This window comes from Sebastes fasciatus, chromosome 15 (genome assembly GCF_043250625.1).
Source record: "Sebastes fasciatus isolate fSebFas1 chromosome 15, fSebFas1.pri, whole genome shotgun sequence".
Taxonomy (NCBI): domain Eukaryota; kingdom Metazoa; phylum Chordata; class Actinopteri; order Perciformes; family Sebastidae; genus Sebastes; species Sebastes fasciatus.
The window spans coordinates 32,454,914-32,470,480 of NC_133809.1; the positions used below are offsets into that span (position 1 = coordinate 32,454,914).

A 15,567-nucleotide genomic window follows, 5' to 3' on the forward strand; every position below is an offset into this window, starting at 1 on the left:
GTGTTCTAGTTTCATATGATATCTTCACTCTAGCTTTAAAGGTCACATATTATGCTCATTTCCAGGTTCATAGATGTATTTTAATGTTGCACTAGAACATGTTTACATGCTGCAATGTTCAAAAAACCCTTTATTCTTCTCATACTGCAGCCTGAGTCTGCCTGCCTCAGAGCCTAATTCAGCCTCTGTCTGAAAACCACTGATTCACAGCCTGTCTCCTCCCACTCTGCTCTGATTGGTCAGCGTTTTCTGTCAATCAAACTTCCTCAACAACAACAGCGTCACCCTCCCCCTCCCTCCCGGAGCAGCTCTGGAGAGAGAGACGAGTGGAGAGAGTGGAGTGGAGGGAGAGGCAGCTAGAATAGAGCTTATAAACCACTTTAAAGTTTATAAACCAGAAACTTCACCCAGCGCACGTTACCGGAGGAATCTGATCAGAAATCGGCGACACATGATGAACATCTGCGGTCCAGATTCCAGGTTTTCCTGACGGTTTCTCTCAGGTAAATAATACTATTTATAGCTCTGTTAGTTAACTCAGTGTTTACCTCATGCATCAACTCTGTAAACCGTAAACATACACTCTGTTTTACGTCTGTCTTTACAGATCCATCTGTGAGAAATGACCGACAGAATCATCCCAGAGGAGAGCAGATAGCTGAAAGCAGATGGGAGATACAGAGCTAACCCGTTAGCATGTAGCTACATGCTAACGGGTTAGCTACATGCTACCGCTATGAGACGGTGTGTAAACACAGCGACCATCAGGGTGGAAAATAGAAGATGTGAAACAGTAGTCAGTTCATTATTTCTGCTAAAAGATAAATGTATGGAAGATCAGAGTAATGGTATATTATTTACAGTAGTAGCTGTCTCTGTGTTACCATGACTACAGACCACCGGAGCTTAGCTTACCATAGTTTACCAGAGCTGAAGACTTTCTCCTGTACCATGTTAACATAACTAACTAACAGGTGAGATGATTACAAATGCTGTGAATAATTAATATTGTCATCTGTCAACTCAAATAAAGTTTGACTGTGAAACAGAAATGTGTTGTGTTGCTTACAAGTCACTATTTACTACCTGTACTCTGCTACATGCATGACATCAAATATATATAATATATAAATATCATCTGTTTAAACAGTGTAATTACATAAAGCCTTTGTGAAAGAACATGTTATATTTAGATGATGGGAGTACATGAAGCCTGTTCTGCTGGTTCTTGCAGACTTTGCTCAAGTTAGGTTGAGGAGGAGAGACAGTGACGCGCTGTGGGGCGGGGTCAGCTACTGAAGGTTCTCTCTGGTTCGACCAGGAAACCCTTACATGGCTTGCATTTCTCTAATGACGTCAGAAGAGAAGGAAAAAAAGCGATTTTTTTTTCTGCACCCATTTCCGGACAAACGGAGGAGGAGAAAAAGAGAGAGGATGGTCTTTTATGATACTATGGTGGCCTGTAGACACACTGGGGACAGATATTGATGTTTAAAAGACATGGAAAAGTGCATTTTGCATAATAGGTGACCTTTAAAACTGAGACGCTACAACCTAAAAATCGAAGTTGCGTTAATGCGTTAAAGAAATGAGTGGCTCTAAAATGAATTTGCGTTAATGCGTTATTATCGCGTTAACTTTGACAGCCCTAGAAATAAACAATACTTTTATATATAGCAAGTGGTCATTGTGTAACAAAAGGATAATGCACTGTAACCTTTATGGTTAACACAAAATAATACCTCTGCTTTATGGGTTATTTTACAAAACCAGTGTGTTGTGGATAATCTACTTCTTACAATGGCTCTTATCAAAAACAAACACCTGACGCTACTTTCAAAAGTGTTCTGTCTCATATTCCAGCATCGTGTTTCCCACCCTTTCCAAACAGAATCAAGTCCTGGAAGGTTTCCACTTTGGTCAGTTCCTCTTCTATCAAATGGACTTTTCAGATTCTGAGGATTCTTCATTCATTTTCCATCTTCATTTGCTTCCTGACATTTCATATTTCCAATAAAGGTTGAATTTAAAGTTGGCATTACACTTCCCTAAAGATTTTGGACTAAGAAGGTTCATACACACAATGCGTTGGTTCAGGGGGCTCACTGAACCCCCTAGTGGCCGTAAACAAAAATGCACGCAGGGATTTAAATATTATCTATATATTTTTTTAATAATAATATAGAATAAGAAACCAACAGCATAACTTTTTCTGTTTTTATTTACCTGGTGGAGATCTCTCTCTCTCTGTCTTTTAACGAATATGCTAAGGTTCATATCGAACGCAATATTCCATCACTCATTGTCAATAAAGCCCCTTTTTTCTGGCAGAAAAGTACTGGTAGGGCGTTGGCTTGCCGTGGTAGTTGGTGTTACCGGTTTTACACGGTGTTCGGGCACACACTCACTGGCCCCATCGTCGTTTCGCTTTTTTTATAGAAATAAAACACATTGTTGTCAACACATAGTCGGACGACGGACGCTACAATCTGAGAGTGAAAGTGTGTGCTCCGTACAGAGTCTCAGCTCAGACTAGCAGGAGTCACATTTCACACACGGGACAAGAGAGAGTTGACAGACAAGACGATGGCGGAGGATTTGGTGTCAAAGCGAAAAGCAAAAGTGCCTATTTGGCAATATTTTGGATTTAAATCCAATATTATGAGTGATCCGTACTGTTAATGAGGAAATCGCCGAGCAGAGGACAGCCGGTGTGCACGCGGAGTGGCGTTGGAAGGAAACCTGAAGCCCCGCAGCGAAGGCTGGACCAGAGAGGCCAGACACACAGGAATCCAATGTTAAAGATCAAAGTAAGAGCGCTACACATGTTGACCGTCATCTTTACTTTTAAATGTCCGGTGTAATCGGTAACACCGGTGTTGTCACAAGTTTATTAACCGGTGGGAAAATGTCCTCACTGTCACATCCCTAGTACTGTAGGACGCCGGGGAGCACTTCCTCCACAGTGACGACACCAGCACCTTTCTGAATAGTTCAGAGATTGTCAACTAGAAGCGCTCTGAGAGGCCGCACAAAAAAGTCGCAGCGCTTTTTCTCTAGGCGGCCGCATACGCCTTCTCCTCATTGGGAACATTGAAAAAGTCACTGGCGCTCAGAAAAAAGCCTGTTAGTGTGGATATGAAAACACACCTGCTGGTATCCTGATTATTCATTTTCTTGTAAACGAAGCCTCTGTCATACACATTACATTACCTCTATTTTTGTACTGTGACAAACTGCACCTAAGGACGTACACCTACGTCTTTCAAACTCCACACCCACCATCTGACATGCAGGCTTTCTGTTCAAATCACGAAGTCTCTGAGCCCAAAAGAATCATCATGACATCATCAGAGTCATACAATCATCTGAAAATAATGCACATTCTCCATCCATAGTGGGAGGCAGTGTGTGGTTGTGTGTGTGTGTGAGAGAGAGCTGTGTGGGATGTGGGATGTGTTCTCTCTCTCTCTCTCTCTCTCTCTCTCTCTCTCTCATATCATGTGTTATGTAACAGCCTTCAGGCCATTGTTTTAAACCACTAGCTGCTCTTCCAGCGTTCATTTCATGCAGAGTATCATTCAGGGTCCTCGGTGAGCGTTGAAGAGAATATGGACAAAAGCACTGAACTTCTGCATTTTTTTCCAAGAGGCTGGTAAAAGTCCATGTTCACAGGAAAAGCTCTGTTTCATGCCAAGAGGGAATGTGCGGAGCTGAGGCCCGTGCAGCTAACATGCAGCGAGACTCTGCAACCTACTCATTAGTACACATACTCCAGCAGGGGCAGACACCACAGGTTGTGGCGCTGCAGTAGTAAGTTTATCACATTCTTCTGGGCTTGACACACACTGGCTCAGTTTATGGCCCGCGGGCCAAAGGGTGCAGAGTGGTCATTTGACTGTACATAAGGTGACAGAGTGTATAAGAACCCGAAGGGTTGCCGTAATGCTTCGGCGCCAAAGCGGTCCCGCAACCGTGGGTCGAGGTATGGCGTTATTAGCGCTGTGCAGTGCGGCGCGATTAGCTAGCCAATGGGACACACACAGCGTCCATTGACATGATGGTATTGAATGAAGTGCTCTGTTGGTATCGGTAACACTTTAAGGCAAAGCAGGTTGAGTGTCCCTGCACTAGCTCATATACTGCCTCTGTCCAATCCAATGTATCCTGTGTAAAAATGTGATACTTACAAGTCCACTGGCTGTGACACCCAATGCCCAAAGTGTACAGTTCTGTGCTGATGCACATTCATATGAACCAATAGGATACCTACATCGCAAGTGTGCAATGTGCGAATGCAGACCTATACTTACTATACGAAAAAGGACTAGGATCATTTTAGGATTGTTATATTATAACTTATATTCTTGTTTTTGTATTTCTATTTGTCAATCTATTGTTTGTACTCACCAAAGTAATTTCTGAGATCTGGGAACATCACTACAACAAAATCCAAAAGACAAAGCATGAGCGGTCAGGTCAATACAATGTCATTAGTCAAAATAGGAATACTGGAATAACCACAAAATAAGATTTGTTGTAATAAACCAGAATTCTCCCTTAATCTGGACTGATTCTGACTTTAAAACCTAGAAATCCCTCTCAACTCCACCCAATCAAATACTGGCCTTTAACAGAATTTGTTATTAGTATCACATTCCAATACATTTGTATCTTCCTTGTGTTGTCTCTGACTTCTAAGCAAAGATTGTGTGGCACAGTTGTGTGTTTCCAGGGCAACAGTTGCTCACCAAGTGTAATAAGATACACAGTTCACTGTAATCCACATCTGTGTGTTGTTTTGGCCCACTTTATCATGAGAAGCATCACACTGATCTTCCTTAGAAGGTTTGGATATCTAAAGTGAGACTATGTGACTATGTGACTCTATGTGAAATTGTACATATATTTATCATACTAATGAAAATTTGAATTCATCAGCATTAAAATGCACCCTTCGGTATCATAGACTGTATATAAAGATGGACGACACGTCTCCACCTCCTCCCAGCTAGAGGTGAAGCCAAAATATCCTGATTCGGGAACCGATACGGGAGGTTTTGACGCCAGAGTCGGTGCAGTAGTGATCGGGCGGCGGAACTGCGTTATCGAGGCTATGGAGGCTGATTTCATTAATGTTGGCAAACTTTAGATAGAGATGTTAGGATACCAGTAATTTAGTAGTTGATACAAATACCTGAATGAAGCTTGAAAGCGTCATAATGTAATCAATGTAACCTCCGTTAACGTTAGCTGTTAGCTCCTGCCGATTTCAACACGGATTTGTTGTTCACAATGTAACATTATCAGGGAAATGTTCTATCTTCCCCGGGACGCCGTTAGTCTCGAGCCTTGATGGTACCTGTGGTACCTGCGGTACTGTAGAAAAACAAGTACCGTCACGTTTTCAGAATTTTGCCATCGACTAGGCTTGTCACGGTAGTCGGTGTTACCGGTGGTCGGGCTCATACTGATTACATTACGTGCCCACCGCACGCTGGTTCAGTCTCACTGCTCTCATCAACCTGGTTTCCAGCAGCAGCTGTTTTCAGTGAAAAAGCTCTGATAAACCCACTGTACACTGCCAGCATCAAATACTAGTGACTAGCTGGTGAACATGGCGGAGCATTTAGCAGTTAACGAGACCGAGATTTTTCTCAGAAGTTGTTGGAGACCAAAAGCAGAGCTAAAAGGAGAGTGAATATTGGACTTATCTTCATCACACGTGGACACAAACATGAATCCAAAGATAATGTATCTCTGTCTGCTGGATGTGGAAATAGGCAACTGTTTGCCAAATGTGTTGGCCATATCAGCTTTGTAAGGTTGATACATACATTTTATCTATGCTAGTGTTATCTATGCTAGTCTTATCTATGCTAGTGTTATCTATGCTAGTCTTATCTATGCTAGTGTTATCTATGCTAGTGTTATCTATGCTAGTGTTATCTATGCTAGTCTTATCTATGCTAGTGTTATCTATGCTAGTCTTATCTATGCTAGTGTTATCTATGCTAGTGTTATCTATGCTAGTCTTATCTATGCTAGTCTTATCTATGCTAGTGTTATCTATGCTAGTCTTATCTATGCTAGTCTTATCTATGCTAGTCTTATCTATGCTAGTGTTATCTATGCTAGTGTTATCTATGCTAGTGTTATCTATGCTAGTCTTATCTATGCTAGTGTTATCTATGCTAGTGTTATTTATGCTAGTCTTATCTATGCTAGTGTTATCTATGCTAGTGTTATCTATGCTAGTGTTATCGTGATCACTGACCAGCAGGCCTTGTATTTAATACACATGCTGGTCCACTCTTCTTACTTGTATTCTTACTTGTATTCTTACTTGTATTCTTACTTGTATTCTTACTTGTATTCATACTTGTATTCTTACTTGTATTCATACTTGTATTCTTACTTGTATTCTTACTTGTATTTTTACTTGTATTCATACTTGTATTCTTACTTGTATTCTTACTTGTATTCATACTTGTATTCATACTTGTATTCTTACTTGTATTCTTACTTGTATTCATACTTGTATTCTTACTTGTATTCATACTTGTATTCATACTTGTATTCTTACTTGTATTCATACTTGTATTCATACTTGTATTCATACTTGTATTCTTACTTGTATTCATACTTGTATTCTTACTTGTATTCATACTTGTATTCTTACTTGTATTTTTACTTGTATTCATACTTGTATTCTTACTTGTATTCATACTTGTATTCTTACTTGTATTCATACTTGTATTCTTACTTGTATTCTTACTTGTATTCTTACTTGTATTCTTCCTTGTATAGCCAACATATAATATGAAGTGATGGTTTGAATGCATCGGGAGCTTTCTAGTTCTTCTCTTTACAGGCTTTGGGATAAACTGGGTTAGAACTGAACAAAGCTTTCATTCTCATCACACTCATTAAATCAATTACTTCCACTTTAAAGAGCAATTGTTGTTAGTCTGCTCCTCTAATCTCCCCAAAGCCCTGTTCGGCTGACTCACGGCACTTACAGTATACTCCAGTTCAAACAGCAGAGCAAGTCAGAGGCCATATCTCAAACTTGTTGCTCATTACTTAACTGTTTCTTGTGAGTCCCACAACTTCATGGAAAATGACGAAAGCACTCCTAACGCTTTTTGCAAAGACACATATAGCCTGACCAAAATTAGATTTTTGAGGCTGATACTGATATTGGGATTTAGGAGTTAAAATAAATCTTATAACAATATATTGGTTGATTGTAATTTTTTAACAAATCATCTTGATTGTAACCAAAGAGAGACAGTTTATGCAGATGTTTTTTAAATAGTAAGGTTTTAGCAAAGATGCATGTGTTTGGGAAACAGTGAGCATACCACTGGATAAATGAGACTTGGATTATTCTGCACGAGTTGTGTGAGAGTAAGTGAAATATTTTTTATTATAGTTTTGCTGTTGCTCATTTACTTCAATTCATCAAGACTTTTCTCCGTTTTTTGATTCTTCGTTCAGCGTGAAGGCATGAGAGAAAAACGAAGAACTGATGGAATATACTGGCGCCTTAAGTCGCTTTGACCAAAATGGTTTGCCAAATGAATGGAATGTAATGACCGTGCTGTTGATTTGACAGTTGTATTCACAGACATAAACCCATTAAACACACATACACACACATTATCCATAATCTGTAGAATATAAAGACTAACAACAATATGTGAATCATGCCTCTAAAATAGTGGTTCTCAAGGTGGGGTCCAGGGACCTCCAGGCGTCCGTGGCACAAAGTTTTCAGATTCATTTATTTAAATCATCATGATATAATGTTTTTAACAAAAGACTTCATAGTTCCATAAATAGCATTTACATTTTTAAATCTACTGTATAATAGTTAATAAATTACGCTCTAATCTAACAAATCGGTATTGAAGATAACTGTGATATTTAAAAATTAAATATTGATATCATGTTAATAATCCACATGTGAATAAATGTAATATAAATAGATCCAGCACTTCTTAAATTAGGCTTTTGTACAGTTATGGTTACAGACCCTCTCTCCACCTTCCTACACTTGTACTTCATTTGCCAAAAAGGAAACAAAACACACAATAAACAAAGTTTAAGATGAATTTGACTGATGGATAGCATTCTATTTTCTTTAGATATCGTGATAATAACGTTATCGTGAATTCTTTTGGCCACGATAATCGTGTAGTGAAAATCTAATATTGCGACAGCCCTAATGTCTAATATCTTTCTAGCACATTTCTCCTGTGTTGTTCTTCACATTACTAAGACTATAGAAGTGTAAAAAAAATAGGTTACGTCAAATTATTCAAAGGGACATACATGAGGGGGTCCCCAGTGTATTGTATTCAGGTCTGTGGCTGAGGAAGGATCGAGAAGCCGTGCTCTGAAAGCACAGACACACAGATATGTGATGCATGTAATGAGATTCTTTCTGAATCCTGGATTGCTGCAGGATGTAACAGAGGAGCTGATTGATGGACAGCAATTCATAAACTGTCCCAAACCCAAAGTCTTCAATGATGAATCGATTATCAGGAGTATTGACCATTAGACTCATTTTCTGTCAGTCAGTTGACAATGAAACCACTAATCATTTCATCTCGAAAACCTGTGCCCACAGCCTGTCAGCTTGTTGTAGAGCTTCACTTTGGGCTACTATTTGACAGTGAGACCCAGAGAGCCCTCCAGGGACCAGAAACACTGTTTCGGCTGCATGCTTTGCTCTTTCCACACAGTCCTGTAACAGCCTGCAGGGTTCCTGAAGTCCTGTGTGGTCATCACAGTAGTAGCTGCTGAGATCAGCCTGTGATAGAGCTCTGTGCTACAATGCCCTGTTTAACAGCTCCACATGGAAACTTTGGGACTGTGTGCGTCCTGAGCAGGACCCAAACACCCAAACACCAAAACACTGTCCCGAGGAACTTCCCCAAATCCGAAGCAAACCAGGTAGTGCACGCGCGGCCAGGCCACTCAGCGCGCTCCCGCAGCTCTCTGTGATTGTTATCAAACAGCAGTCATATATCCATAAATAGATATATATACATATACATACATATATATATATGAATGATGCTCCTACCTTGCAGGTTCTGCACTCGGATGTCGCTGATCTGTCCGATAAATTCCTCCCGCTCGAACCAGTCCTCCAACTCGTGTCCAGCCATTTGGAGCTGCGGAGAGTGCTGCAGGGATCCGGCCAGGAACACTCACACAGCTCCACAAGGCTGGAGGAAGAGGAGGAGGAGGAGGACAGGCTGCTGCTGCTGCAGCGGGCAGACGGGCTGGCTACTGTCCGGCCGGCCGACAGAGAGCCATGCTAGCCGGGTACACACGGGAGGGTTCCGCTCACTGGCTGGACAGAGCTGCTGTTTACTGCGGCTTTCTGCCGTCACATCGCATCAGAGGATGATGGAGCTCCGAGAGCAGAGCAGAGCAGAGCAGAGCAGGAAGGAGCCGCAGCACCTGGTGGTAGTTCCGAGGTGGGATGGAGCTGATCCAGGACCCGCCCACCTCTCTCTCTCTCTCTCTCTCTCTCTCTCTCTCTCTCTCTCTCTCTCTAACACACACACACACACACACACACACACTCCTCCAGTAATCAGCAGGGCAGGGAGAAGGGGAAGAAGTACATTGTAGAAGATGTATTTAATTTTGTAGCTGTATTTACCCATATGAGAGGCATACTTCTAAAACATAATTTCCTAATAAGTATCATTTGAAATAACTGATATTAGTGTATGCCGACTGTTGCAGCACCAATAACAAGAATTAATAATAATTGATACTTTATTTAGAGGACAAAAAAATGTTCAGGTAAATATTATATACATTTCTACTACTTTGAAAACCAGGGTTACAAAGTGCTTCACAGTTACAAAAACATGATAGCAGCATTTGAATAAATGAATAGAAAATAAATCATTTTTCTGCATTCTACATGTGAACATTTGTTGATTTGATTGTCTCCTCACAGCTCTCAACATGGAAACGGCTGAGCCGGCGGCTCTCAGCCAAGCCCGCAGGAAGAGCGTCGGGCTTTGAAGCAAATTTTCGTAGCAGCCAAACGTCACGTGATGCCATTGAACCCAGGATTACTATTTCCCATAGACTTCCATTGGGAAAGAGACGTCTGTATATCAGCGGATAAATTTTTTTGAGGTGAATCAACTCCCCAGTATGAACACTCTAATAGTCCTTATTTAAATCATCAGGTCCTAAAAGTTGTAAAACGCACTAATAGCTGAATCTTTATCACTCAGCAGTTGAGCCATGTTGGCTTCATGTCCCACTGAGCAACTCTCATAGGAATGAACGGGAGCCTCCAACGCTGGATCCAGTTCTCTTTATAAATCGCAGCTAACGGTGCTGACAGAGCTAACAGTGTTAACCTGGGGGGGGGAACCGGAGGGTGGGTGTTACGCTTCTATGATGACGGTGTTATCAGCTGTAACCGCTGTATGAGAGCAGCGCAGAGCGACGGCCGTGAGCTAGCCAGTGAGGTACACAAACACGGACTTACATGCACTAAAAGGCACGCACGATCGGAGGAAATTGTGAATCCTGGAGACTAACTGGACATTTGAAAATAGCAATGTATTTTGTTTGCCACCTAATTATATATAGAAATAAGATCCACAAATATAAACTGCAACAGTTTCAGGTATCGTTCTGACAGTTAAATGATTAATAGGAAAAATTAATCCACAGATTAAGCGATAATGGCAAAAACTTTTCGTATTTACAACCACAGTGTGTGTGAGAGAGGAAGACAGCCACAGACTGTACTGTGAAAGGATCCATGCATCTAAAGTCTGTAATGCATAATGTGTTTTCTCTCTGGAAAAAGTGAGTTAGAAATATGATTGAAACACGCTGAATCTACTGAAATGTTATAGGTCACCAAGAGTCCCATTGGACAAATTGACTCCGTGTGATGAGCTGATTATGGCTTGTTCCTTTTTCAACAATAGATGGAAAAAGACACTTTATGATCATCATCATAACATGGCCAAAAATCACTAAAAGACAATGAATGAACCTGTTAACATGTATGTAAAGTGCAAATGTAAATACATCAGATTACTAGATGTTAATAATCACCAAAAACAAACTTGTAATTTACTTGTGTTGGCAGCAGTCACACAATGGGAGGGCTGTAGCTCAGTGGATAGAACTGGCCGTCCTTTAACCACAAGGTTGGCGGATCGATCTCCGACTCCTACAGTTGAAGTGTCCTTAAGCAAGACACTGAACCCCAAGATGCTCCCAGACTTCTTCACAGCAGCTCACTGCTCCTAAATGCTTAAGATGGGTTAAATGCAGAGGTTGAATGTCATGTATGTACAGTATATCAAATCAAATCAAATCAATTTATTTTTGTATAGCGTCAAATCACAACAGAAGTTATCTCAAGACGCTTTATATGTAGAGCAGGTCTATGACCGTACACCATAGTTTTGAGACCCAACAGGATCCACCAAGCGCACTGTGGCCAGGAAAAACTCCCCGATTACTGGGAAGAAACCTGGAGCAGAACCGGGCGCAGGGCGGGCGGCCATCTGCCGAGACCGGCTGGGGGGATAGATAGATAGAGAGAGAGAGAGAGAGATAGAGAGAGAGAGATATAGAAGCAGCCACAATAGCAGTCTAGCAGCTGTAATAACTAATACAAGTAGGGCTGATAACACAAAACCAATAGTGGTGGATGGAAAGAGTGATAATACAACTATCGGAAAGCCATATGATGTATATGATAATATATATATGATTGTAATAAAGTTTAAGCTTTTAATAACAGGTGGTTGTACTGTATATGTGTAAATGTCCTCCTTGATCTTTCTCTGGTCGTCTGCTGACTCCTGCTCGATACCCTTTGACCTCTTCCCAGTAGATGCTGTGAGTGGTTTTAGGCCCTGTCTACACGTAAACAGATATTTTTAAGACGGATATTTTTCCCTCCGTTTAAAAAAAATAAATCTGTCCACACGACCTACGTTTTACTAAATATCTCCGTCGACACTCGAAACGCAGAAACGACTCCAAACGCTCACTGGAATATTTACATGTCACCACAAGTGAAATCACAAGTTAAGGGTCAAAGAATTTTGTTACCACCCTTCTCTCTCCCTTTCCTTCAGCTTCATTACAGTCAGTGTGATAACAGTTATTGTTGATTGGCCTCCCCACCCCCAACCTCTCAAACCTCAACCACAGAGCCATTCCACTCAGAGCATACACCGTATCATGTGACCCCAGGCACCCCATCAACCCATTCATCACACCGCCGCCATCTGGTCCTAGATACTGATCCCTGACCTGCACACAAGCTTTATCCCCTCTGCAATAGCATCACTCAACAAGACACAGTGTATAGGTTTATGTGTATAGGTAAATGTGTACACATGTGGATGTATCTGATGTCTTTCATGTAGTTCTGTTGTTGTGTATAATGTATTTATGTGAGGCTCTGTATAGACTGTTGCAACACATTTCCTTGGAAAAGTACAATAAAGAATCTATCTATCTATCTATCTATCTATCTATCTATCCATACATCTATACATCCATACACCCGACCCACCCACCCAAGTATCCATCCATCCACCCTTCCATTATCCATCCATCCATCCATCCATTCATCCATCCATCCATCCACCCTTCCATCATCCATCCGCTGGTCCATCCATCCATCATCCATACATCCATCTATACATCCACCCAACCCACCCAAGTATCTATCCATCCACCCATCCATCATCCATCCGCCTGTCCATCCATCCATTCATCATCCGTCCATCCATCCATCCATCCATCCACCAACCCAACTATCCATCCATCCACCGTTCTATCATCCATCCACCTGTCCATCCATCCATCCATCCACCCAGCTGACCCAAGTATCCATCCATCTATCCATCCACCCACCCAACTATCCATCCATCCATCCATCCATCCACCCAACTATCCATCCATCTAACCTTCCATCATCCATCCACCTGTCCATCATCCATCCATCCACCCACCCAACTATCCATCCATCTACCCTTCCATCATCCATCCATCCATCCATCCACTAAACTATCCATCCATCTAACCTTCCATCATCCATCCACCTGTCCATCATCCATCCATCCATCCATCCATCCATCCATCCATCCATCCATCCATCCATCCAACTATCCATCTATCTACCCTTCCATCATCCATCCATCCATCCATCCATCCATCCATCCATCCATCCATCCACCCACCCAACTATCCATCCATCCATCCATCTACCCTTCTATCATCCATCCACCTGTCCATCCATCCATCATCCATCCATCCATCCACCCACCCAACTATCCATCCATCTACTCTTCTATCATCCATCCACCTGTCCATCCATCCATCATCCATCCATCCATCCATCCACCCACCCAACTATCCATCCATCTACCCTTCTATCATCCACCCACCTGTCAATCCATCCATCCATCATCCATCCATCCACCCACCCAACTATCCATCCATCTACTCTTCTATCATCCATCCACCTGTCCATCCATCCATCATCCATCCATCCACCCACCCAACTATCCATCCATCCACCTGTCCATCCATCCATCCACCCAACCCACCCAAATATCCATCCATCCATCCATCCATCCATCCATCCATCCATCCATCCATCCATCCATCCATCCATCCATCCATCCATCCATCCATCCATCCATCCATCCATCCATCTACAGACCCAACTATCCATCCATCTACCCTTCCATCATCCATCCACCTATCTATCTACTCCTGTTCATTCATGGGGATCATTACATCGGTGAAATGGCGAGAACCCTGGACAGAAACAGACAACATCCACTGATTAAGACCATGATATGCAGTTGAAAGCTCCGGGAACAGCTAGTAAGTGAACTTTGAGTCTTAGGTCTTCTTATAGCAACAAATCCCATGTGCAGATCCAAAGCAACAATGACTGTATCCTAGTTACACAAGTATTGTGTGTGTATCAAAACCTGGTATATGTGCCAGAGAACTCCATTGTCGTCCAAAATCTATTAAAACCGCTTCAATGAGCCACACTGTGTAACTGGGTGACATGTTCCTTCATCACCATGAACACACACACACTGGAGTTTATTGTGACTCAATCCCACATACACTGTCCTGCTGCTACTAATTAACTAGAGCAACCAAATGAGGATTAATCCGACGCTGAAGTAGTCCCCAACAAATGCACTATTTCCTCCTGTTTGAGTTATTACTTTTATACATTGAACAGCTGTTTTAGAAATACAGAACATCGTTTTTTGGGGGGTGGGTTTTTACATAAAAAACACATCAGCTTTTTACTGTCACCAGTCACTGACATGGTTCAGGTGAGGATTTGAACAGCTTCAACCAGTGTTAGTCTGTAAAACCTGCATGAATGTACTTTAATCTGCCTTCAAGAGCTGGAAACATCTTTAAACACTCTCTTGGTCATTGTCATAATATCTCACTAAACACTTGGATGATTTAGTTCAAATGTTCTTTGGCATAAAAATGTAAAAACACCAGCAGGAAACATAAGCTGTCAGCCCATTCAGGTAAAAAATAGCAAACCACTTTGAGAGGCTGTCCTAATATTTAGATTGTGTTATATAAGACAAAAGATAATTGTGTTCTGTGTTTCACTGGTAGAACAAGAACTCCTGAGCACATGCCAGTTGGATGATGTGAAAACAAGTGACTATCTTCTGCAGAGCACTGGTTTAGTAATTATTCTTGTTGAATTTGTGCGTAAACAGCAGCTGAACGAGGCTTCAAAGCGAAGAAGTGCGCTGCATCTCTTCCTGTGCTGCAGTCATTAAGTCCAGGCTGAAGGTGTGTCTGGTCTCTGTACACTGTCACCACACGGGAAATGAGGATCATATTAGTGAAGCCTGTTTATACGCTTCAGACAGACAGCCATGTTTCAGTTTACAGTGGCGCTATACAAGGGTAATAAGAGGTGTGGGTGTGTAGACAGACAGGCACTGAATTAAAAACGTCTTCATTGGCATCTTTTTGGTATGAGCAATGTGGATACCAAACCAGTCCAGGTTAAAGCATTCCCCCATATTAACAGTTATTCATTATATATGTCTGAGGTGTACAACATCCACTCATCAAGATTGCATTTTTCAGATTCTCGTATTCACATCGGTGATTAAGTATGTGAATAGATGATACCGGCCCTCTGAACCTACTGGTAGGTGTAGCAGGCCCCTTCTAACCCATATCTATGAGGCTGATAACCTCCGGTAATGCCCATTCAATCGGCTGAGAACATTGAAAGCGGGTGGATATCATCACAGAGTGTTGTTGTCACAGTGAAGCTACCATCTTTAGTACCATCATGCCTGCTCAGAGATACCAAACTAAAACCTTACCTGGCAATCTGTGCTAGAGCCGTATGCTGAACAAAAGAACTGTAGTGAGCGGATGGATACACAGTTGTTTGTCAAGAAATAAATACATAATAATTCAGAATAAAACGTTGTTTTTCTCCTAATAGACTTACTAAAC

The 15,567-nt window shown here is 41.7% G+C and overlaps 1 protein-coding gene across 1 annotated transcript in view; it reads right to left on the reverse strand.

Annotated features, from left to right (window-relative positions):
* clmna (calmin a) overlaps positions 1-9,454 on the reverse strand; it is a 61,832-nt gene extending 52,378 nt beyond the window's left edge. Inside the window, exon 1 of the mRNA XM_074659953.1 lies at positions 9,101-9,454. Within this exon, the coding sequence (XP_074516054.1) occupies positions 9,101-9,185 (85 nt within the window). The 5' untranslated portion in view covers positions 9,186-9,454. The remainder of the gene's footprint in view (positions 1-9,100) is intronic.
* Between the last annotated feature and the right edge of the window lie 6,113 nt (positions 9,455-15,567).